Source organism: Cyprinus carpio, chromosome B22, assembly GCF_018340385.1.
Source record: "Cyprinus carpio isolate SPL01 chromosome B22, ASM1834038v1, whole genome shotgun sequence".
Lineage (NCBI taxonomy): Eukaryota > Metazoa > Chordata > Actinopteri > Cypriniformes > Cyprinidae > Cyprinus > Cyprinus carpio.
Genome location: NC_056618.1, coordinates 26,472,961 through 26,499,047, shown reverse-complemented (window position 1 = coordinate 26,499,047; position 26,087 = coordinate 26,472,961). Strand labels below are relative to the sequence as shown.

General features: G+C 37.5%; 1 protein-coding gene across 1 annotated transcript in view; it reads right to left on the bottom strand.

Annotated features, from left to right (window-relative positions):
• The window catches only part of dennd1b (DENN/MADD domain containing 1B), a 104,640-nt gene that overhangs the window by 41,753 nt on the left and 36,800 nt on the right, over positions 1–26,087 (bottom strand). Inside the window, exons 4-11 of the mRNA XM_042749558.1 lie at positions 21,192–21,241; positions 20,368–20,487; positions 14,994–15,063; positions 10,914–10,994; positions 10,320–10,379; positions 8,361–8,414; positions 7,339–7,449; positions 1,710–1,810 (exon numbers count right to left, since the gene is read on the bottom strand). Of these exons, the coding sequence (XP_042605492.1) occupies positions 1,710–1,810; positions 7,339–7,449; positions 8,361–8,414; positions 10,320–10,379; positions 10,914–10,994; positions 14,994–15,063; positions 20,368–20,487; positions 21,192–21,241 (647 nt within the window). The remainder of the gene's footprint in view (positions 1–1,709; positions 1,811–7,338; positions 7,450–8,360; positions 8,415–10,319; positions 10,380–10,913; positions 10,995–14,993; positions 15,064–20,367; positions 20,488–21,191; positions 21,242–26,087) is intronic.

Genomic DNA, 26,087 nt, shown 5'->3' with positions numbered 1-26,087 from the left:
CCACAGTCATTAGCAACATAAAAATGCTTTATTGCATTTTAAAAATACTAATAATTCCAAAAAGTAACACAGAACAAATATAACACCAGAAGCCAATAACAACAAACAAGTATCACCGTAAATTGACATATCTTTGACGCGGTATGCATCACAAGCTAAACTTTAATAGCTTTCTCTGCCATTTCCCGGAACGAGCGCTTTTGAGCGCTGAAGGTGATTAGTGTAATTGGCGAGCGTCACTTTTGAGTCTCGGTGCAGAGTGGGGCAAGGCAGGGCCGTGTAATTAGATAGGTTTGGGTAGCCGCTACAGTGCTCGCTCAATCAGGTTATGTGGCTAATAAGCTGCAGTCTCCCTTGCTGCATCTGTTAAGGCCATGGATTTAACTGACATGCAGGCACGCTGACACGCAGACGCGCACGCACATGCATGGGGTGAGCCCCGTCAAGTCATTGTTGTCCGTGAGTGTAACTTTGTTATGACAGCCTAATTCCCATTATTTCTAATAGTGCTCATTATGAGCGATGCACAGCCTTATAATATGATAATGCTTTTTTTTTGTATAATTAGATAGCTAAAACATGATAAATCGACTCGGATGTCTGTGCTGGACTGGAAAACGGCGCTACTCTTAAAGCTGCATTTATATCAACGACCACAAATATTTTCTGAGGAGCTCTGGTGTCAAGCATGGCAGCACAAGTCTGTCAATTTAAGGGTATAGGGTGTTCTGGTAGCTATAGAGCAGGGATGTAAGTTAAGAGTGTGGTCACGGTATTAGCCCACAGTCGGCATACGGAAGTTAGTCTGCCTCTCAAGCTGTATGTGTTCCTGATGGGTAAAAAAAAAAAAAAAAAAAAAAGGGAGATTGCATGCTGGACTTGGTGTGGTGGCATTAGCGCTAATAAATCATGTCCTTCATAAACCCTTTGAGATCTCAGACATGGTGAAAGATATTCATTAGGATGAGGGGTATTTCAGAAAGTAGTAGCGCTTGTTCAAAAGCTCCATGTTACTGAAGGACCGATATATCGGCCAGGCCAATTAATGGCCTAAAGTTTGGCTGAATTTTGAGAATGTACCTGCTTGGCCAATTAACAGAAGTCTGACCTTCCTTCAGTTTCATTTTATTGTATATATACACATATATATAAAACACATACATACATACATACACTGTATATGTGTACGTTTATATATATTTTGTGTGTATTAGATAGATAGATAGATAGATAGATAGATAGAGATAGATAGATAGATAGATAGATAGATAGAATTTATTTAAAACATTTAATCTACAATAAATAAATAAATAAATAAATTGAAATTTGTCAAATACAAATCAATATCTGACATTAAGCAGAAAGCAACAGATTTCCATAGAACTGACTGCTGAAAGTTCCTGTTGCCCAATATGTGCTCGTTATTATATTTTGGCTTAAGATGATAATGGTTTCGACAAAGAATGTGGTCAGATCCTAATCCACAGAATTTCACAGATTTCCCTGCAATCAGTGCAGAACACATAATTTCTGTGAATTCCGTCTTGATGTACAAAGCAAACATCAATGTAAAAGCTTGATAAACTCACTCAAAATGCCTAAAGCACAAAATCATATCGCTTTAAAGCTCAGAAAGAAGCACAGCCCAAGCTTGAGCGAGATATAAATGAGACATCTGTGTAAGTGTGTGAGACGAGCACAGCTCTTACCAGCAGTAATCCAGCAGGTGAGGAGGAAGTACAGGAATGAAGATGTGCTGCCAGTGCATAGGGTAGAGCATGGCGGTGGACCCATGCACGCATGCAGTTAACTACGACAAGAAAAAAACAGACATGTGAGCTCCTTCATATGCCACCGTTTAATGCGTTATGCTTAAGGGGATTGCGTTTATTGTGGGCCAGGAGAGCAGGCAGCATTAGACAGTCTTTTTATCTTAACATCACAAGCCGATTAAACATGCGCTTTTGTTTTTCACTTTTCTGATGTTAAATGCGCAGGTTCAAAACCAAAAACAGGGCATCAATCGAGGGCCTTAAAATATACCAAAGCACATGGTGTCAAATGTGTAGCGCCGATACAAAATTAATGATGCTTTATTACTGTTATACACACACACAGTAAATAATCAGACTCTACAAGAAGCGAACACTTAATTACGATGCTGGTGTGGATGTTTAATGAGTGAACACCCAAGTGACCCCCTCACCACACCCTGATTCCCCCTCATGGCTACCTAGAGGTTGTAATGACCTGTGTGGCATACGCGCACACGCCGACTCTTCCTCATCTTCCAGATTAAAATAACATGATTAAATATGGAAAAAGAACAGAGGTCTGAAGGCTCCCCTGAGACTTCATTAGGGCAAATTGCCAAAGAATGAAACATGAGTTAACCAAGAGAGACTGTGAGCTGTTGGGATACCATGGGGAGTAGGGGCTAGAAGAGGGGTCTTGACAATTGGAGCTTCCAGTAATGTGTGAACCATGGCTCGGAAGTATCAAGAGACCCCCCTGCTCACTGACACACACAATATCACAATTGACCACCGAAACCAACCAAGCTTGGCCGTGGCACAACAGCTAGCTTCAAAGAGATCAGCTTTAATCCTGAATCACTTCTGTATATGTCCATGATGGGTAAGGCTGGCTGAGTGGTGTTGTTGGTGTGTTCACTGAGTTTCTTTGACATTGCAACCATTTTGAATAAGACGTGACCTATCGAGTCAAGAAATAGCGCAGCTTTAATTAACAGTAATTTAGTGCCGTGCATCATAACATATGCAAATTCGTTGTGCAGTTCTCTGAAAAGAAAGGAAAAGCATTCGTTGTGACAGATCTAATTTCGTCCGGGCAATTTAGAATAAAAAAAATGAATATTTATGGCATTTCTCACCAACTGAAGTTTGGTTGATATCAAAGCTTTGAGACCCGTTCTGTTCGAGATCCCTTTTTCTCAAGGTCCAATAAATGAATCACGCTGAGAGGTCATCGCACTGCAAAGAAACACTTTTCTTTGACTGTGCGAACAGACTGTCGTCTAGTTTCTTAGAGGGGAACCCTTCCGTACCATGTAGAGATGGGTAAAAAAGCCTAATGGCGCATTCCAATTAATTCAACAATGTCCATAGACAAGCCCGATTGGCTTGATTTATTCCTGACTTGAAAGTGAAGCCGTACCGTCTTCTTTCCAAGACGAGGGCATGAAAAGGAGGTGGCGAAACCTAGATAAACATTAAAAGGTGGAATTCAAAAACAAATTAACTCTTGATATTTTTCCCACACGAGCTGTTTATTCTTGCAAACGAGGGATTCATCACAGTGTACGTGATCCTGCAAGAAAATCAGTCTTGACCTCCTTTCTGTGACAATTAAAGAGAAAGTTCAGAATAACTGTATCGCTGCCATTGAATCTACAGTTGTACCCACAATGCACTGTTGGAGTTCTGTCTTATGAATAATTAATGAAGACATGCCAAAAGAAAAGAAAGCCAAATGGCCACAAAAGGCAAGGTATGCTTGATATTCCTTTAAATGAAGAAGTCATCCGCAAGAACAAATGCTGAATTACAGTTTGTTTGGATGAGGGGCTGGATCCTGCCGAGACCTGTGAGCTACCGCTGCCGTTAGCAGTAATGAGCGTGCTGGGGACGTGTTAAGTGGGGGTCTTCTCTATTATACAAAGGGATCCGTCTTTTGAAATATAATAGTCCCAAAAAAACAATAAGGCAATTCTAAAGAATCCCAAAGAACACATGAAACAATCCTTTCATGAAAAGGTTTTTTTTCCATGAAAACCAACAAATGCAATGTCAGTTCTACAACTGTTTCATTAAGACATACACTTTTTGAGGATAAACATCTCTAAATGCCTAAATGAAACTACGTTCTCATATGCAAATTATTAGTGACAGACTAGTTCTGGGTAATAACTAAGCACTAACCCTGAACCTACTCCTTAAACACGGGACACACTAAGCTGAAGGACGGCCATCAGCCAACATCTTTTGGGGTATGTTGTTTGTGTATTCCACTCATTGAGCTCACATCGGCAGCAGTTTGCCAGGTTCAACATGTTGAATCAGCGTCGGGGCCATCGGGCGAGTGAGAACTCTAATTGGATGTTCAGTTTAGCGAAGGAGTCAGTGCCCAAGAATTAAAGTGACAGTGATGAAAACAGGCAAGTAATTGAAGGCAGCACAGACAAAAGGCTTTTCTAATGTTACATGATCTTTCCCAATCATTCCAATATGTAAAAATTGTTTTTAACATGAGCCACTTAAAATGAAGAACGTTATCAACATAACTGATATTCAAAATATGTTTACATTTTGTATACCTGCGCATATCTCGTATATCCTTGCTTCTGTTTCTCATTTAAATAACGAATATATACTATAGATAGCTGCTGATACAGACAGCTAATTCATCTCACGCAGGGGCAGAATGCACGTGTTAGTTTGCAGTCGGCTGTAGTCCATGCAGTGTGCTCATGCACAGCTTTTTGATCCAGACTCTGCCGACATGAGGCGACAACACCATCAGCTTTTGTTGCCACTAGTTCTTTGAAGTCGGCTTAGTGTGTCCCAGCCTTTAACCTAAACTTAGGCCATGTAGTTACCTTATATTACCCAGTACTTTCTTAGGTAAATACATTGTAAGTAAATGTAAGTGCACATACTGTAAAATGAAGTGCAACCCAAAAATATTAGATTAAAAATACCATAATATTCTTTAAGAAAACATAAACTTCCTGACACTCAAGGCTAAGCTGATTTGTTCAAAAAATTCATTACAATCCTGTTTATTAAAAAATGCCAAGGCAAAAGTTGAAAGACTCTAACAAGATCAGCAACATTTTTTTACTGCTAAGCAGCACACTGAAAATAGACAAATTTCTCTTGAAGAGAAAGGAAAAAGAAGGATCTTGCTGTCTTGGTTCAGTAAACTTGGGATTTGCCCAATCAGGTGACAGTCACAGAACTCTCACTTCACGATCAAACCACATTTACACTCATCTCTAGGAGTACATTTGTACCATTTTGCCTTGCTGAGATATATTTCACATATAAGTAAAAAGATTTGCTTTGTAACACCTTTCCAGTGAACCCTATGTAAACAAGTTGACGAACATATTGCCTACATCTAGGGAGAAGCTGGGGTTCAAAAATATCCATGGCAACTTCTCCAAGAATAGACAAAGACCAAAAAAAAAAAAGTCCCGTTCTTTGATAAGCACAACAAAGCTCACAGTGGAATCTGTGATTGGGGCAGACTGGAGACTAGAGGTGCGATTCCCCCTGACAAGGGTGACAGCGCCGCAGTCAGCGCTGCTACCTGCGAGACTTCTCTCCCCTGGCCCTCTCCTTGTTTCCCAATTACCAAGCCTCGCTCTCCCCTCCTGTTGACAAACGCATGGCTCCGAGTGGGGCGCCGACACAGGTGTATCGCTAACAAGGAGGTGGCATTAAAAAAAGAAAAGGTAGAGGTAGGGCGCAGGGCGCCAAACACCACTAATCCACCTCCCACTGCAACACGATACCACAAAGAAGAGAACAGGAATTGCCGGAGGAAGATAAAATGTCTATTAAAGGTGTGGTAAGAGAGATGCTTGAAGAAGGAACAAAAATAAGATGGCATTGCTGAGTAGAGCATAAAAAAGCAGAGAGTGTGAGGCCAAAAGGAACCTCAGTGGCTAGCACCACAGGCCAAGACGGGATCGTGTCTTGTTAACATACCACTGACAGCATGATGAGAAGGCGGCTGTCAAGACTCGGGGCCGGCCGAGGGGGTCTCGTAGATGAAACGCGCCAGGGCCTCCCAGTTGACTAGTTAAAGGGATCCTGATGCAGCACAATTATACTGGCGTATGACAAGACTGCATGGGCGGCTGCCTCTCGGAGCCTGCGACATGGGTTTAAAACAGTGGTACTCCTTACCTCTGGTCACAAAACAGCAATAAGTCAACTGATGCATTGTTGTTAGATCATGATTTATTCTTTTGCTTTCCAATACAGGCAAGTGTGCGGCCATGTTCTGCTAGACTGACATAGCAGGTTCACTAGGGGCCTGAACACTCTGGGTCTGCTGGCAGCATGAATAATGCATTCGCTCTTCCTCTTTCCTTCTCTGTCTTTATCCCAGTGGCTCGCTGGAGAAATGGTAGCGGTAGGCTGACCACACTGTGGCCACTGTCATATGCCCTCTCTGAACAATTCAGGAAATTGGCCATATGTCTACACTTGCGTCTAAGAATTCTTTGCAAAATTGACCATATGTGTCTTCCTATAGTTGCTTGAAACTCCCAAGGCTCTTGAGAAGAAGACTGATGGTTTTGGGATTTGAGATGATGAAAGTCTTCGCTGAGGTGGAACCTTAATATCACTAGTCTTCGTAGTAACTCTTTTGGCATATTAGTTTCATAAACTCAAGGTCACTCACGCTCCCATCTTGCAAAACAGTAAATCAAGTTATGGGAGAGTAAAAAAAAAAAAACAATTTACCCAAGAGACTAATGATTTGCACATTCTAACCCCTCATGTCAGTGAGCACACAGAATGAAGGCGGCAGCCCGGAGGAGTGAAATACTCCACAGACAGGGTCATTCTGACAGCCTCCTCCGGAGCCAGAGGGTCCAAGGGGAGCCCCTCGGTTCCGGCACTGTCGGCGAGCGCACCACAGATGCTCCAGGAGGGAATCGGAGAGAGATAGGGAGCGAATGACATCACTCGCCGCTTCTACACCAACTGTCGTGAAAGTTTGGACCATCGTCCGCCCCCGTGTGATAAGCGCCCACTCCCTTTTTCAGGCAAGAAGAGCCAGAAAGAAAATATGTGTAAGAGTCAGGGATCCAGTAAGTGATGATTTAAAGCTAACAGACTTCAGCCCAGAGAAACACCCAAAAAAATGCCAAAACAGAGATAATCGAATCAGTGTACAGTATTTTTTTTTTTAGATGTTTAAGATTATTGTATAAATATTTTCATTCTTACTGTTTAATTAATGAGAAGCAGGTCATCTAAACAACTTGTAGTTGCCTATACATACCCCTAGTGAGCAGGAAGTGTAATCAGATCTACATAATAATGTCTATGATTCTGCATTTTCCACCAGTGTAAAAAGTTTCAAGTCCTGGTAGGAAAAAATAAATACGTACATCATATATCATGTTAATTAGAAACAAATTAAAAACGCATTTCTGTATATACAAAAATAATTCTGGTGGTTTCCAAAATACTTTTTTTAAAATGTATTGTATAAAAATAATGTATTAATGTATTAATATTTTAAGTAACATGAAAGTTGTCTGATGTGTAAATGAGAATGACAGCAGAAACTCACAGTGCTAAGTTTGCTTGAGGTAATGATGATGCGTCGCTCATGCAGCATGCTGGCGTAGAGGTGCAACATGTTGTTCACATCCACTGCTACAAAGTACTCTGTTAAATTTCTCTAGAAGGAAAAAGTATGGTTGATTTAGAGGAATTATGGTATTTACATTTACATGTATTATGGTAAGTCACACTTAATGTTTGAATACCATTGCATTCAGTATTTTACCAAATTTCATAATATATTTTGTTTCATGTTTTATATTCAAGTTTTTCAGCCTGGTTCTCATATGATATACTCAAATATAACTATAAAAAATAAATTAACAATAGTGATAATATTATTGCACTTTATTTCGTTATATATATATAAATAATAAAATAAATAATAAAGTGTGATAATACTATTTTGTTTTAAAATGAAAAGGGAGCATTAAATACAAATACAATTATTTTATAGTAAATGTTAAAATAAAATGCTAATATTTTTATTATTATTTTAATTTGAACCTTATTATTATTTTTAATTTGAATTATTTAAATTTTTCACTTTCAAACTTAAAATCAGCATTTTTTTCATGTTTTTTGTTTGATATTTTGTTTCATGTTTACGTTTTTTTTTTATGTTTTTTTTATATTTAGTTTTGCTTCATGTTTTATGTTATGGTTCAATGTTTTGTTTTATAATTTGTATTGTTGCACGTTTTTAATGTTTTGTTTAAATGTGGTTTTTATCTTTTTTTCATGTTTTGCTTCATGTTCTATGTTTTCATTCAATGTTTTATTTTATATTTTGTATTGTTTCATTTTTAATGATTTATTTTGTTTTGCTTCATGTTTTATGCTTTTAATGTTCTGTTTTTAGATTTTGTTTTAAGTTTTATGTTTATCTTTTGTTTTAGATTTTGTTTTGTTTCATGCTTTGTTCCACTAATAGTCAACTGATCTGATATGTAGTGCAATGATGCTCATACATTAAGTGTGGCTTAAATTTGGGCCCTCTGTATTTGTGACTGGGTTAAACATACTCACATTTTCAGGTATGGTGGGGAGTCCATTAATATCAGGAGCTATGAAGTATGAATGCTGCAGAAAACAGACAACAAAATATGAAGATAAGGTCACCATTACACAACCTTCCAGAATTTAGTGTTTATAAAACCTCCAACTTACTGTCTGTTCCACAACCAATAAATAAACTGTGATCGGCCTGAGCTATGTCTGCGCTTGTTAACATCATACATACAGACAACAGATACGGATACATGAAGTCAACAAACGCCGATCCCCTGTGGACACTACCGGAGGAGGCTCCCCGCATTGGAGAGAAAGTCTTTATTAAGGTACAAAAGCCAACTGCTCTGTTCTGACAGTATCAGAGGGGTCTGCCAGGCGTACGTTTGAACAGGCGAGCAAGTTTAATGTCTGGATCAAAGAGGCTCCGAAGCAAAGAACCCACGCTGCCTGCTAACTTTAGCACTTTTGTTTGCCTGTGTGGCGCGCTCCGCTCTTTCCCAAGGCTGGGTCGCGATTCGTCATGCGTAAAGAGTATCCATCTGTTGCTCCACACATAGGTTCAGCTTTTGCTGCCTTTGCGTATGTTACACAAAAGTGCGACTAGCATCCTTTAATACTCAAAGATGCTTTAAAATATTCATCTTGGATGCTGTGATCACATGACTCCAGCAATCGAACCAAGGGCTGTGCAATGTCAGAAACAATTTATCTGCACTCTATGTGTGTGTCCAGAGTGCTTTTGCTGTAATCGTACGAATATAAACAGTTTAAAGATATCAATAAAGCAGATTGACCAAGTTCTCTTCTTCATGTGCTGACATGTGTTTATTTTCCCATACCGAGCAGCTGATTGCCCTCTGTGTCGCGGACTGCAGTTCCAGCTGGCGATGGCCAACACTTTGCAGCCGTGTTTATAAAAATCACACATTATCAGAGTGCTTGTTATCACCGCGCTCTGTCTGCTGCTCCCTGTAGTGTGATCAGAATCCCAGACCCTACACCCAACACCATTCCCCAACACACACACACACACACCGGATTTAAACATTACTGCCCACACAGTGTTGATGGAAACCTCTCCTATCACCAAGGCCCTCTTCCCAAATTCCAATAGCGAACAAACATTTCATGTTGCCAATCATTTTAACTTCAGAGAAGTTAAAGCGGAACATGACGCTGATTAGTGAACCCACCACCTGCTGGGAGACGGTAAAGACAATTCCAAGAAACCCCTTCGGATGACCTGATGGGCTTTTAGATTACAGGCTAAGGGCAAACTGTTGATAACTAATCCTGAGCAACAGCAAGCTTTATAACTAGTGATGTCAAGTTCATTAGAGTCAACTTAATAAATAAATATGTTTTAGATTTATTCAATATATGATTATGTTAATATAAAACATATAACATTTTAACTATATAGCAAACACTAGTTTTATAATGCAGTTTATTGAATGTTTAATTATACTGATAAATTTATATGAATATATAACTATATGACAACTAGTGAATGTAAAGAACAAAAATATAAAAAAACACTGGATGATGTTTTAATGCAATGTTCTTGAGCAGATATTCTAGAGTGCAGTGTTTATTTTTTTTTTATCCATATTTAAACAAAAAGATAAATGTAGGCTAATGGGCAGAGCATCAAGGAGATTTCTTGAGCATAATTGCCTTTTGCTTTTAATTAAAAAAAACGTTGGATATTTGAAAAGAGAATACAGCAGTGTGGAAGAGCATGAATCATTTAGCAAGTCTGATTGTTTTCCAGAAAAGAAAAAAAACTGACAACAAGACCCAGGATGGGTTTTTGCCATAATTTTAAAAAAGAATAGAGCTGGTTTATTTGGCAAAATTGGAGAGCTGTCTCCCATGTGATTAGGGCAGCGGCTCCAAATTTCAGAACTGCCCCGTTCTCTCTCTCTCCTTCTTTTCATCCCTCTCCCTTCAGCACACTCACTCTCCACTCACCGACTGTCTGCTTCCTGGATCCTGCACTACTTGCCCACTGGCAAAATGTAAGTGGTTGCTTTGCAAAAATGAAGGAAAGAATATAGATGGATTAGATGGAGAGATCAGACAGACAGACATACACATAGACAGACTGTTTTAATAAAAAAAAAAAAAAAAAAATGACATAGACTGCAAAATATTGACAGATGGATGGAAAGATGGATGGAATGAGATACAGAGTAAAAGAATGATAGATAGAATGACAGACTGAAAGAAACAACAGGATGACAGAACAATGATAGATAGATAGATAGATAGATAGATAGATAGATAGATAGATAGATAGATAGATAGATAGATAGATAGATAGATAGATAGATAGATAGATAGATAGATAGATAGATAGATAGATAGATAGATAGAATGACTAAACAATAGACAGACAGTCTGTCATTGACTGGCAGTTGTTGAATCTACACTATTGCTGCTGTGTTTGTTGAGTCACAGCAGTGTTGATCATGTGTAACTCTGTCCAGCGTCTGCTATCAGAGCGAGAGGCCGGCGGTCCCACTTCTGTTTCTAAACAAAGTGTCAGCCCTCCCCAGCACCTACCACACTCAGATTCACTGGCGTATTCGGCTTTGGCACCGGGTAGGTGTGCAGCGTTTCCAACATGTCATTCAAGTCTTCTTCCTGTGAGGACAAAAAAGACAAATATGAAAAACCAACAAATGAAAAAAAAAAAAAAAAAAAAACACAACCAAAGGAGCGCAAAAGAAAAACAACGGAACAGCACAGCGCTTCCATGATTTAAAGTGCTTGGCGTAAAGTATTCCTACAGCAGTCTGCAGAAGAGAAATATATCCGACTGACACACATTTAACGAGCGATCCTGAGGTTAAGAGACGGTAAGCTAGGCTGCGGCAGACGCTTATTATTCCGGGGATGATTTATGGCGAACATTGGCTGTTCGTAATTAACCAAAGGTCCTTGCTCAGAGCGGGCGGCTTTAGAAGCCATTGGAGAAAAGCTTTGCCACAAAACAGGCCTCAGGATTATAACGCTAAGCTTTTACGAGCTTTTATGACAAGAGTGCAATTTACCCTCTCAAACTTGCTGAAGAATAGCGATGGCGTTGCTGTTAAAACACAGTCTGACATCGAATAGTTAGGCACATATTTAGATTGCCCTTTTCTTGTATGCAAGTTCCCAGATTAGCTGTGTGGCCAGAGCTTGCAGCATGTATGGCTGTGTGTGTGGGTGTGTGTGTGTGCGAGCCGCTGTCGCAAGAGCCTGGATGCTCACACGCATGGTCAGAAACACAGCCTGAGGAAACACTTCATTTACCCTCGCCATAAACCTTCAGCGCTCTTGTCCTTCCTCGTCAGTCAACGCCGCCTCACGCGGAATGCAATGACAAAAGTAAACCCGATCATGCTTACTCGCTCAAACAATTCATTTATGTGTATTAGAGTTTAGTTTATTTTAATTTTTTTGACAGATTGTAAGGGGGGGGGGTGATAGTAAAATATATATTTAAAAAAAATTTTAATTTTTGTTTATTAGTTTTTAGTTTTTTTTTTCATTTTTAGTTTTTTTTTATAAGTGTTTTTTTTTCTTTTTTGTTTTAATTATTTTAGTACATCAAGTTAAACTCAATTAAAAGAGAATTGTTGCCTTTCGCAATTAGCGTAAATAGGTTTTTATATTTTGTTTCATTTAATGTTTATTTATTTCAAGTAACAATTTTTTGTTGTTGTTTTATTGTTTTTTGTTGTTGTTTTTAGATTTATTTAACTATATTAATTTAAATACATAGATGAATACATATCATAATTTATATTTTAAAACAATATTCTTTCAAAATACTTTCATTTTTGAAATATTAGCAAAAACATTCTTATATTGACATATTCAATGCAAATGACAGTCTGTAAAAAGCACTGGGCACAATAATTTTTTTTAACTGTTCATAAGTTCATTCTTATCTAAATTTATGCACTAAATTGAATGCAACAATTTAAATTAGTTTTAGTAATTATTTATACACATTTGTTGTGCTCGCATTTCATGAATAAGGCCCATTTTTAAAGTAACTGTCACATTTAATTCACATTTTGGTATAAACTACTGGTACAAAATGTAAATATTGTCGCATTTCATGTAAATTTCGTTTTAAATTTTATGCAAATACAATTTATATAAAATTCTCAGATACAGATAAAAATCTAATTCAAATAAAAATCTCAAATTGCTGAACTGCTGAATTATTAAACAAATAATTTGTAAAAAAAAAAAAAATTTTTGACATAAAATCGCCATGCACAATAAAAACGTGTAATTTTCTCATTAAATGCAAATTTTGGTGCCGCTTGTTTGTAAAGTCGCACAATATAAACGTGTTGTTTTGTTATTAAATACACTGTGTCTACTGCTTAGAAACATATTCTACAGGCTTTTTATTTGTCATTTTTATGTGTTTGTACAATGTGTACTGTGTTTACTTACAAGTAGCACTTCTTTTCCCAAAAGAAAACTTTCTGAATTGCAGTTTTACCATCTGTTGACCGCTACAGTCTCATAAATGAAGTTAAATGACTTTGAAAGTTGCATTGAATAAGCATCTGCTAAATGCCTTAAATAAAAATCACACAGAGAACGTACTTCACATAATGAACAACATGAAATGTGAAGAATGCATACTTTTGGTAATGGAACGGGTCGATGACACCGAGGATCTAACGGCTTAATTCCCGACCCCCGTGACTCCCAGTGTACTCAGCCCATGATCTGTTTGTGTAGAGGAGGCTTGGACTTTCTCACTTCTCTTTCAGCGGCTCCGTTACACATAACTGAACGATACCAGACTGATAGAGAAACTCCGAACGCTTCAGTTAGACGCTGGCTCCACACAGACTCTGTTTTTCATTTGATGCAAGCATAATATTTCCATCCCCTTTTCCTAATTCAAACTTTTCTTCATCTCCTACTGCTGTGAAACTTTTAGAAAGAAAAAAAAATCAAAACGATTTGGCACAGTGTATTTCCTGACAATTTGTTTTCCCGTATATCATAAGGACTGACTTCCTGTTCGATGCTCGGTCTGTTAAATGTCAACAACACTGCAAAGCAAAGCGCAACCAACCAACTGTGCCTGTTTCGCTGAGACGGATTATAGATGACGTTTTTCTTTTTCTTTTGTCTTTACACAAAACAAAACACTCAAGCTTTGCTTTGCAGTGGCACTTGTGACTCATAAGCTGGATGGCAGGAACGTGGGTAATTTCGATGCTATTTAGGACATTAGCCGTTTTCTCAACAGGGGGTCCGGCATTGTGCAATCAGCCAGTGACCTCAGAGAAAACTTTTTTTTACAATTACAAATATTTACAGTTATTACAGATACTGTTTGATCTGTTTACATTTTCAAATTTTAACTCTTAACTTCCATAATGTTTTGTCTTTCTAACGCTTTCATCTGCATGAGTATTTAAAAAAAGAGCATTAATTTTACAAAAATGGTAACAATTAATGTTCTTCTTAATTTGTGTTAACATTTAATAAATTATGATGAAGTTGAAGACTTCTGTTCACTTATCGAAGTCGTCTATTTAGAAATTTACATGAAATGTGATATTTTAAGAACGGTTTTATGAATGATTTTACATATTCATATTTACATAACGATTTACAGTATCACATCTTATACAAATTTGTGTAGCTCGTATAACCATTTTTGCATAAATTGCCACATTTTATGCACATTTCTGTGTAAATCACAAATCCATGTGAGAAATGTGCTACTTCAACTTGTTTTAAAAAGTCTGAAAGGGTACTTAATACTTAATGCAATTCTTAATAATAATAATAGATATATATATATGAAGAGTTCAGATGCAAAAGCCTCTAAGAGCCGTCTGAAATTTTCTTCTAAAATTAGAATTTTCTCAGGCATTTTATGTTCAGTTATTTCACTTTAATAGCAATGAAAATAACGTATTCATTGCCATTAAAGTGAAATTACTGAATCTACACACAGGAGGCTGATAAAAAATGCTCATTTTGGAAGAAAATTTTGAATGGCATATATATATATATATATATATATATATATATATATATATATATATATATATATATATATATATATAGCAAATTTTTGCTCATTGAGGACAAGTTGAAGACTTCAAATTAGCTCTTTTAAAAATGTAAGTCTGTACTGAGAAAAATTTTGATTTTTGATTAGATGTTTTAGAATTGTAATTATGTATTTTGAAAATTTAAGTTTTTACTGTTTAATGCAAATTCTGTGTTAACCTTTTATACTCATTCGTATGTGTTATAATTTTTCTCTTTTTTTTTTTCAGAGTGTAAGAGTATTTAAAAATCTGTGTTAAAAGTGATAATTTAAGAATGGTTTTATTAACTATTAATTCTTGTGTAAATTGCAGCATTTAATTCATATTCTTGTGTAAATAAAAACCATTTTTTAGAAATGTGCAACTTTAACTTAAAAAAAAGTGTGCATGAAATGTGATAGTGTGTAAAATTGTTCATAAATCCATTATTAAATAAATTATCGCATTAATTATAGTTTTAAATGACAAGATTTAATGCACATTTCTGTGTAAATCTTTTTATTCATGTGTACTGTTTTCATGTGAAAACAAGTTGAAGATTCCCTTAACTTACCTGGTGTTTTGATAAGTAGTCTGCAAGGGTATTTAGCATCTTATAATAAATCTCAAACCATGGGATATAACTGTCAAAATAAAAAGAGAAGAAAAATGCATTGAACAATTATTTATTAGAACACTTCACAAGGAAAAAAGCTATAAAAAAACACTGTAGCCTCATTCAAAAGAGGAATATAATATTCTCAAATCCACCACAGCCAATTCTTCCTCACCTTGACTATTAACCTGGTGGGCTTTCGAGCATTTTCAACTACAGTGAACCTTATTATCACATTCTTTGTACTCGCTGACACTTGCATTTTAAACATTCCAGCCACAGAGTGGGCTAAATAAAAGTATTTGGTTTCTTCAACAAAAACACGAGTGGTCCACTGTAGCCTGTAATAAACCAGGGATGGGATGGTTTACAAGCATGCTGCGCCCAGATGCACAACCTGAACCTCATCGTCGTACTACACGTGTCACCGTTAGGGGTGTGGACGATAAAAATGTCTCCACGATCTGCTTTTGAAGAAATATCGTATTATCGTGCTATAGCGCACATTCTATCAGCTGCAGTTCTGCTAATCACAAAAGTACATTATTTGCATCTGCTTTAAAGCCTTACTGGTTAAAAAGCGCCTGATTACTAAACTAAGTTACCTTTTGCGCTAATAATGTCAAAACACACAAGGTTTACATATAGACTTATGTCTAAAATGAAAGTAAACAGTTAAGAGAGAAACGTATATGCTTGTATACTAAATGCATGCGGCTCTTAAAGGGACAGTATTTCTGTCATTATTTACTCACTGTCACCTTGTCCCAAATCTGTATTAATTTCTTTCTTGTGCTGAACACAAAAGAAGATATTTTTAAAGAATGTGGGTAACCAAACAGTCGCTGGTCAACACTGACTTTGATAGGAAATACTATGGAAGTCACTGTGGACCAGCAACTGTTTGGTTTTCCATGTTCTTCAAAATAGCATTTATGTTCAGCAGAAGAAAGAAATTCATTCAGGTTTAAAACAACTTTTGAGTGAGTAAATGGTGGTATAAAAATAAAACACCATGACAGAATTTTTGGGGTGAATTATTCCTTTAAACAACAGAAAAATCACTCACTATTCTTGACTGAAAAACTTTAATACAGTTGCTTTAATATAGTGTTTTGTTTTTATATTTGTTTATTCAGTTTCATTCAAATGCATTTCACCTGAAAATAAAGCATGGTTTGTTTTATTTGTATATTATGTGCATTTGTAATGTGTATCATTGTTCATATTTTTAATAACAAAGATAAAATAATGACAAAGTTTTTTATTTTCGCCCACTTTGGCCTAAATATCCGCCATTCCTTTTTATATTTTGCTACCTTGAAAGGCTTTGTCCTTATAATATTTGCTTGCAAAACAGTAAAACCAACATGACAAAGAATCGTGATAAAATCGTGACTCGTGATATTTAAAAAAAAAAAATCTTGATATGATATTTTTTGCCATATCGCCCACCCCTAGTCACCGTTTTTGTTTTTTTTTTCTCCCTAAAATTAATTTCCTAGCAGGAGTACAAAAAATAATTCACACCTTTTCAATGTGTATTAACTAATCACACAATGACTAGCCAAGAATATCTGCAACATTGTGTGCGTTGCCGCCTGACAGAATCTTGGCAAAGTTGACAGGCCTTAAAAGATGGAACGTGGCCAATGTGTTGTTTTGGCTTGAAGGTTGTAAGAACACACACCATTTATTTTGTTATGCAATCTAGTGAAGAAATGCGGCCTGCTAGCAGGCTCTGACTTTTTCTTTCCCGGTATGTAGGCGTGATTACAACATGCATTTCGACTCGGTCTGAAATCTCACACTTAACCGAGAGCGATTACATCAGCTATTCTTTTCAAATGCAAAGCTTCGACTTTTGTTTGTCGCTAATGCTTGACTACTTTAATTGGCAAAAGAAGAAGCTTGAATTAATAGATCCGGGAATTTTTAAGAAAGAAGAACAAGCTTATCGTCTGATCCCAGTTGAACCATATAGCACAAGTTATTTTTTTTCTTCCCCTTTTTATCCTTCCATGGGTCAGTGAGCTCTCCAGCAGACTGGAATTAACAGACAACAAAAAACACAACAAAGTGCAAATTTTCATATTGCCGAATCTGTAAGGGGCCAGTGGCACGGCGTTCCCAGGGACGTGCGTTCAAGCGTGAGACTTTCAAGTCTGGGTGACCATTAACCTAAAACAATCATCTCTTAACATGCCAATATTTTGACGTGCACGACGACGTTCGCAAACCAGGTCACACTATTCCAAATTAAACGTGTCTATGCAAATTTCTAGATGGATGAGAAAAAAACGATCTTGTTTTGGTAAGCATGATGGGTTGTTTGAAATATCGCAATCGACCGGCACCTTGCTCAAGCTGCATTGCACAACAAAGAAAAATCATTATCTTTCTCTCTCACTCTTTGTTTTAAAATGCGAGGCTCCTGGATGCTAATCCTTCATTTTTCACATGTGAAGGGGATTTAAACAGGAGCCTGTTCTTGTCAGAAAAGCGCGGCAGGCCTTGGAGAGCACAAACACTCATTATACTCTTAAATGAGAGCATGTAAATCTTTTGTTTTAAAGTCAAATAAATCACCGCTCTATAAGCTTTATGAAGACATCCAGGAAGGAATACCTTTCGCGAAATCCTGGATTCATTTTTATTTTAAGGCATAAAGCAGAAGCACACCATTTTTCTTCTTGTTTTAACTTTTTATAAATAGGCTGAGGGGAGCACGGCACCCCAGCCCAATCTCTTCACAGCTAGTAAGTAAAAATGTGTTTGTATTCGGCAAATCCTCTGATAGAGGAACATTCATCATGCTGAACTGTGCTGAGACGAGCCAATCTCAACGGCCCTTTTAGCTTCTCTAGCGCCGTGTGTATTCGGAGAGTAAACCAACTTATCTGTGGCTTACTGGCAATCCCTAACAAACTCGAGCTCCTTGCTTCCACAGCCAGAAGCATCAGATAAGCTCTAGCAAACGGTTTGATAGCCAGAAAAAAAAAGACAGAAACTGACCACCAGTGAATGAGAGAATGCGTAGGTCATGACATGATTAGAAAAGATTTATTTGTGTTTTCGAGAAGTAAGTGCGAACTACTTGAGTACTACTTCTGAGCCGAAACATAGCTTTTGTCAAGACAGCTGTTGGGTTTCTATTTTTAGACTAAAAAGTTTAAAAAAAATTTTTGTTTTTTTTTTTTTTTTTTTATTTAGAACAGTGTGTTGTCTGTGTTGTAAAAATATTATAATATTATATTATTTATTGTTTATTGGTCAATATTAAAAATTGAAGGTGTAGTTGTAGCAAAAAAGGGGAAAAAATCATAAAATTGTTCATTTTAAAACTGTTATGCTGATTATATAATTTAAAAAAAAAAGTTTGACTGATTTAGAACAAAAAATCACTAAACTTCACAATTCCTCTATAAATCAGTTTAAAGTCATATTATGCATTTATTTTGAAGTATTAAACTCCATGCACGGCCTTATACGCTTGTATGATCTAATCGGCCCTTAAATCAACATGCATTCTAAATCACTGGAGGTATTTAGGAGCCTTAAAAGCAAGTCAGCTTGCACCTTGTATCCTTCCCAGGATGAGATACGATTACACCCGGACTTTTCCTGAGTTTTATGTTCAGCAGAGGGAAAGAAATATCGCTAAATGGCCACTAACTGAAGAAAACCTCTGCTGTCTGAGGAAGTCGCCAAGTCGGGTCTCAGCCATCAAATAAAACGGGCGAGAGCGAGAGAGAGGGGGTCTATTTCATCTGGGGTCTCGCATATGTCCGAAGGCTATGCGTTCAGAGTGTCCAAAACCCGGATGGGTGGAGAGGGTGGGGTAAAACGAAACGCTTGTGTTTTTGAAGTGGTTTGGCCTGAAGGAACCCTGGCCTATTTGGCCTGGGCTAAACCTCCAAAGCTACAAAGGGCTGTCCATATAAAACTGTCCCTCTCATTAGGCAACTTCCTCGTGTAAGCTTAGGTGACAATTTTACAGTCCCAGCACTTCAACAATCACAAGGACACAAACTGTTTTACTTTTCTTTTATATTCTGGTAGAGCCTAAACGTGTGTGAACAAGAAAAAAGTCGCCCCTTACAAAAAAAACTAACATTTTACAATTTATACAATTACTTATGTTCCTAGAAGATCTAAAAAGAATAAATTATGAAGTGACATTTAGTATTTTAAATAAAACATTAAATATAAACAATTTATACAATTACTTATGTTCCTAGATGTTTTTATATGTATATATTGTTATATATATATATATATATACACACACACACACACACACACACACACACACACATTTATTTTAAAAATAAAAAATGTTTCCTATCCTTCTGCAGAAGGTGGGAGAAAAACAAACTTTCGTTAGGTCTTTTGTTACATTTGACCATGTTCTTTCAAAATAGATGACATAAACAAAAGAAGTCTTAAAGGGAAAAAAAGGAACAAAACTTTGAATGCATTTCTTATTATGAATGAAGGAAGTCATGCAAACTACTCAGAATGCATAATGAATTTTATACATCATATGTCAAATGAATTAGCATGTAAAACTCAGTGAAAGGGACAGGGAGACTCTTGCTAATTGGCAGCAGGGCTTCATGCATAATTATGTTGGTGGAACCGTCTCCGGCATGCCTCTGTGCCTGAATAACGAGGGGAGAGAAAGAGAGAAACACACACACACACACACACACACACACACACACACACACACACATACACACAAAGGCCATCCTGGCCAGGGTGGGAGGAGGAGAGATCTCGACAGGAGCTCATCATGACAATGATAAACCTACGATTGTCCATCAATACCATGTAGACGGAGAGGGAAAAAAAATGTGATATGTCCCAGTTGAGCTGCTCTGAATTACTAAAAGCATTTGTATTATTAAATACACTGGTTTATCGTTTATGTAACACACAGTCTTCAATCTCCAGCTTTCCATTCTCAGTGGAACAGCTCAGACTGAAAATATGAAAGCATCTGCCATCATATTATGATGTAAAAAACAAACAAAAAGAGCATTCCTGTCTGTGTATATTATTATTTCATTAAGGTAAAGTATTGTTTGCTTTGAATCCCTTGATTTCAGAATCTAGAACTGATTTGGAATTAGTTTCCTTAAAACAGGAAAAATTTAATTTCTGAAGAAATGTATCTTCAATCCATTAAACTTGTGATATATTAATAGTGTATTATGAGCGTGAAATCTCCCATTATTCATGCAGATGAAAATATGAATGCAAATTGGCAAATGATTCACAGTGCAATAAATAAATGAATAAAAAAGCGTCAATAAAGATCTCTTACCTGAGCAAACAGATGCAGACCCTGCAGCCGGATGTCAGCCGACAGAAACCAAACCTCTGCTTGCTCTCAATGTCTGTGAGCACAAATGTGAAGTTCTGGCCCACCTGAGTCTGGGACACTCTGCAGCCCACCAAACAGAGAGGGGGGAAATTTATTTAATCTTTTTGATTCAAGTATAAACATCAATTATATTCAATGGAAACACTGTGTTAGACATTAACTGTAACTTTGAGCATTTTCACATTTCATTCAAAAGCCAAATTTACTTATATCTGAGTAAAAATGATGAAAAGTATCAGAAAAGCTGTTCCGTGCATTCACTAATTTCATTTACATTACATTTAAGGTTGTAGGAACTGAACCAAGGGTGACAAGTGTAGTTTATCTCCACTAGATGGCAGCAACAAAGCTTCAGCTGGAAGGAAGTGAACTTCTCACACAGCACAAACTATACAACAGAGCTTTCCATTTTTCATTTCCAAGAGCAAACAAGCCAACACACACACACACCGCTGTGAGAAGAACACATTTATTCAGGAGACGTGTCTACCATCATGCCAGTTAGGACAGACAAGCAAACAAACATTGTTAACGGGGCGGAGATCTTAATTTCTATAAAGGTGCTTTATTTCTACGGACCTCTCAGTGAAAGGTCTGACATTAGAAACAGAAGCAGAAGCAAAGGAGGTGTGCGGCTCCACCCTGTGAGTCATTTACGACAGCCTCGTGCGTGTGTGAATGCGTGTTGGATAAACAAACATCCTCATTTTCCCAAATCACACGTCTATTAACTTCTTTACCCGGAAGCATGAAGGATGTCCTACCTTTCAACGTCAAATGGGAAGCAGAACTTAGGCACTGTCTGCAGGACCTCCTAGAATGAAACAAAACAAAAGACATTAAGAGCCATTCAAATTATGTTACTGTTCACATTTAAACACATTTCATTCAAAGACAAGCCTTAATTAAGGCTTATGATGTGATAAAGAGGATTATGTGATATAAAATACTCCATGTCTCTATGATATTCTTGTCCCTAGATACAGCTCTAATGTAAGTCTAACAGATTTTCCACCAGTTTTTCGTCTGCCAGACGAAAACCATAAGTGCAATTGATTAGAATAGTAAATGCACACCTTTTCTCAACAAATTGCATAGTTTGGCAGTACAAACTGTTAATCGGATCAAATGGCTCTGATTGAAATAAATATTCATTAAGCAGAAAAGTAGCTGGCAAACAAATGAGCAAACGATTGCATTATTAAATTAATTATTAAATGGTTGCTAGGTGTCTCAAGTCAAAAAAGCCACAAAACTCCACACTTCTATAATATTCTAGTCCCTAGATACAGCTCTAATGTTAATCTAAGGGATTCGTCCGCCAGGCGAAAGTGCAATCGTTTAGAAACGTAAAAGCGCACCTTTTCTCAAAATCCATGGTTTGTTGCACTAACTGTGTTAATCAGATGACAGTATCTCATTTCAACTAAATATTCATTAAGCAGAACAGTAGCCGACAAATGAATTTTTCTCATGATTTTTGTCTGCCAGATGAAAATCCTAAATTGATTAGAAGAGTAAAAAAATTTTTTTTTAAAAACAAACTGCACGATTTGTTGAGCAAACTAATGAAATAACTATTCAAATAACTATTCGTTATGTAGAACAGTAGCTGGCAAACGAATTGATGTAAAGGGAAACGACTTCAAACCGACGTAAAGGGGAGGGTGATGAGAGGCTAAAATAATTAGCAGCCATTAGCTCATTGATCGTTTCGCTTGAGGTGTGGGGACGACGGAGGTGACGGCAGATTGTTGGAACAATGGCTGAGCTGCACCAGGGGTTCAGAGGTGGTGCGGGAAGGATAGAAATGGGGGGGGCAAAAGGATGCCCAGCCTTTAGGGTTTTACCTTCCCGCACAGCCCCAGAGGGAGAGTCCTAGCACCAGCAGCATATGAATTTCCATAGCCATATGGGTTAGCCACGTCTGGCCAGTCCTGCACTGTAGACTAGCCATGGGGAACTGCCAGTGATCCTCTGCTAAAAATTGTAACAAGCTGCGACCATTCAAATAAACGGCGCAAGTGTGTTTGTGGGCAGCTGGGTAGTTAAAATGCAGCTTCCATACCCGTACCTGCCCTTTAAAACAAAATTAATCGTTCAATGTGTGTGTATGTGCGAGGGTGTCTGTTTTTGTTTGCATATATATGCAGGCGTGGATGATGACTGGTTGCTGTTTTTCTCGGTGGGAGGCGATGGTGGTGATGGGGGAAGACAGAGTGAGAGAGTTAGTGTGTGATACAGAGAGCGGCGAGAAGATTGAAGGCTCTGGCAGGCAAGAGAGGAACGTTGGCAGCAGCAGAAACATCCTCACCGTGTCGTGGCGCGGCGGATGACTGTACGGCAGTAAAGCTGTCACGCGTACGCAAGCCCGATGCTGCCGTATGTGACTGCTACTATCATTAACTCCTATAGGCGCTTCCCCCCAAGTGTTTATGCCAAGCTGCGGCACGATTTTGCAGAAGCGTATGCAAACGGATGCTACGCAAATAAAATTGTCTCCTTCGCCGATGCAGAAGTTGTCGCAGGTCTGGCCTGCTTGACGCCAGTCAGCGCTGGTCCCTGCTGTCAATCCGAGTTGCTTGACAGGTACTTGCAATGGAATTCAGACTGGAAATAACATTCGGACTAGACGAAAGGCAATATTTGTAACAACAACATGCAGCTGAATGAATGCATTCTTAACACAATTAAAACGGTCTTAAGAAATAAATAAGTTAAATAAGTGCAAGCCATAATTGGGATGGATGAGATTGTAAATTTTTTATTTCTTTTGCTCAATGTCAACATAAAATGGCGTTTGCAGTACTTGATTTTAACTAAAAAGTGGTCTTGGTGTGACAAGCTGAGAGGGAAACAAAAGAAGATATATTTTGAAGAATGTTTTGTCCATACAATAAAAGTCAATGGGGTAAAATGAAGTTTGCAGTACTTGGGGTCCAAAACAAATTGATTTTATTTGTTTGGGTTTATTTGTAGGTTTAGAATGACACCAAGGTAGGTAAATGACTAGAATTTCCTTTTTTTTGCGTGAACCGTCCCTTTGAATGAAAGATTGATAACGTCAGCCAAACAAGAAAATAATTTCGGGGCAGAACAAGTTTAGATTGAATGTAAATAATACTAAAAGTACCAGAAACTGATTTGACTTCATGTTCGCTTCAAGCGATTTTCAAATCCATTCATGGCATTGGCAATAATATTCTCCCGATTCGCCTCTAGGTTTTATTAGCTCTAAATCTTGGTACGCATGTGCATTACAAACCTTTTTCTCTCACCGTTTTATTACTATTCATCCAAGTGATCAGGGGACTATACCAAAGCGAGCTCTGGGAGGAGAGCTGAATCGTGTGAAGAGGTGTAACGTGAGTTGCTATCGTTCCTGTTGTTTGGTTGTACTGTTTTTTCCCCTTTCCCTGCCTCCCTCCCAACCATTTTCCCAAGACAAAAGAATATAAAACAGCTAATGCATTTACAACTCACTGGAGGAGGCAGGGTGAACTCTGCAGGCTGCATTATTTATTTACTGTTGAGACAGGGATATCACTCAATGAGACAGCGGTCTCCATTCCCCCCTGGTCCCACTGCGGAGGCCTGCAATCACAGCTTCTCCTATCACTATCTCTCTCTCCTCCACCAGCAGCATTTATTACCGCCCCACGCTACCAGGAGACACTACCGCTCCCTCCCTGAACTCCCTGCAGAGGAAGGGAGCTTCTCTTGGGCTGGATGGGAGCAGAAGATTCAGCACTGGCATCAGCAGCAACAGATATCAGGGGATGTGCTGCTTCACTCAGCTTCTGAATAACAATCACGTTCATACCCCAAGCCAAACTGCCCGATTTTGATGGCAATCAGAGCCAGAAATTCTTCAAATACCCGAGGACATCTACAAAGTTGCTTTCAAAAGTGCCATTACAACGAACATGAAAAAAAATAAAAAATTGCAAAAAAAAAAAAACCCAAGAAATTTATTGAAATTTGTTTATTGAAATTTCCAAAATGAAAGTGGGCCAGATTGGATTTAAATGGGGAGAAAAAAAAGGCAATATTTGTAATTTATATATATATATATATATATATATATATATATATATATATATATATATATATATAATATATATATATATATATACACACACACACAATCTCAAAATTGTGACTATATAACTATCAATCACAACTATTTCTGGTTATTGCGAGCATTTCTGCCAATTGTGAATATGTCTCATAATTGCAACATTATGTCTCTTAATTGTAACTATTTCTCAATTGCAACTTCATTTTGCACAATTACGACTATTTTCCACAATTAGAAATTTATTTTACAAAATTGCAACTATTTGTTGTTGTTTCGCACAGTATGTTTCAAAATTGTAACTATATTGCAGATGTTTCTAATAAATGCTACTTTTTTAATTTAATAACTACTAATAATAAACTACTTTAACAATTATCACTATATCTCATTTCTGCAACCTTTTTTTTCATAATTGGCAGATTGGAATTATTTTAAATGCCATATTCACTGATATTTTTGTTCTTTAAACTGTCATGTAAAAACTGTATTCACCTGTTTCCAAAAAATAACTTGATTTCTCAAAATTGTGACTTTATAACTCACGATTACAACTGTTTCTGGTAACTGCAACCAGTTTTCAAGATTGCAACTTCATGTCTAATAACTGTAACTTTCTTAATTGCGACTTTATTTTGCACAAACGAAACTATTTTGTACAAATGCAATGTTATTTTTCACAACTATTACTGTAATTATCTAACTACTATAATTACGTTACATTATTTTAACTTTATGTTGCACAATTCCGTATTTTTATCTCACAACTATACTTAATTTCTCATAATCGCAGCTGTTTCTTACACATGCTACTTTATCGAACAATTGTGACTGCTTTTCGTTGCAACGACTTTCCCACAACTACACATTTTATTTTTTACTCTGAAACGGGCTTCCATGAAAAAAAAAATAAAAAAAATAAACCTGATCTGTCACATCTGTGAGAAAAAAAAATCCAATTCGTGCCACATTCAGCTGCAGCATGAACGTAGCCAATGTTACTAGGTGATGTGAATGTTAGAGTTGAATATTTAGATGGGAACAGCAAGACAAGAATGGGAGGGAGGGAAGGAGAATAAGAGAGAAAAAGAAAAGGGTAAGAGAAAGATGTTGTGAGTGGGAACTAAGCGGTGCTCCGGATGAGCGAGTGAAAAGCATTTCTTCATTCTGTCATTATAGGGATGAAGGAGGGAGGGGGGTGTGAAAGATATGTGGCGAGAAATAGAGGGAGAAAGAAAAGGAGAGAAAGAGGCACAAGGAAGGAAAGGGAGAGAGAGAAAGCATGAGAACTGAGATATATAGACAGGCAGGCATCCGGGCAGACAGACCGACAGACGGAGATAGAGAAAAGAGAGATAGGGTGAGAGAAAGACAGGAATAGAGAAAGAGAGAGAGACAGCAAACTCCCCCTTTTCTCTCTCCAAGCTGGTGGGATTCCTCCCCAGGGGTTTCTGTCTTTAAACCTCCATGCACTTTAAAAATTCTGCCAGCCAGCAGGTCTACACGGCGCTATGGAACTGTCTCCAGCAGGGGAGAAGTGTGTGATTGTGTGTGTGTGAGAAAAGAGAGAGAAAGAGAGACC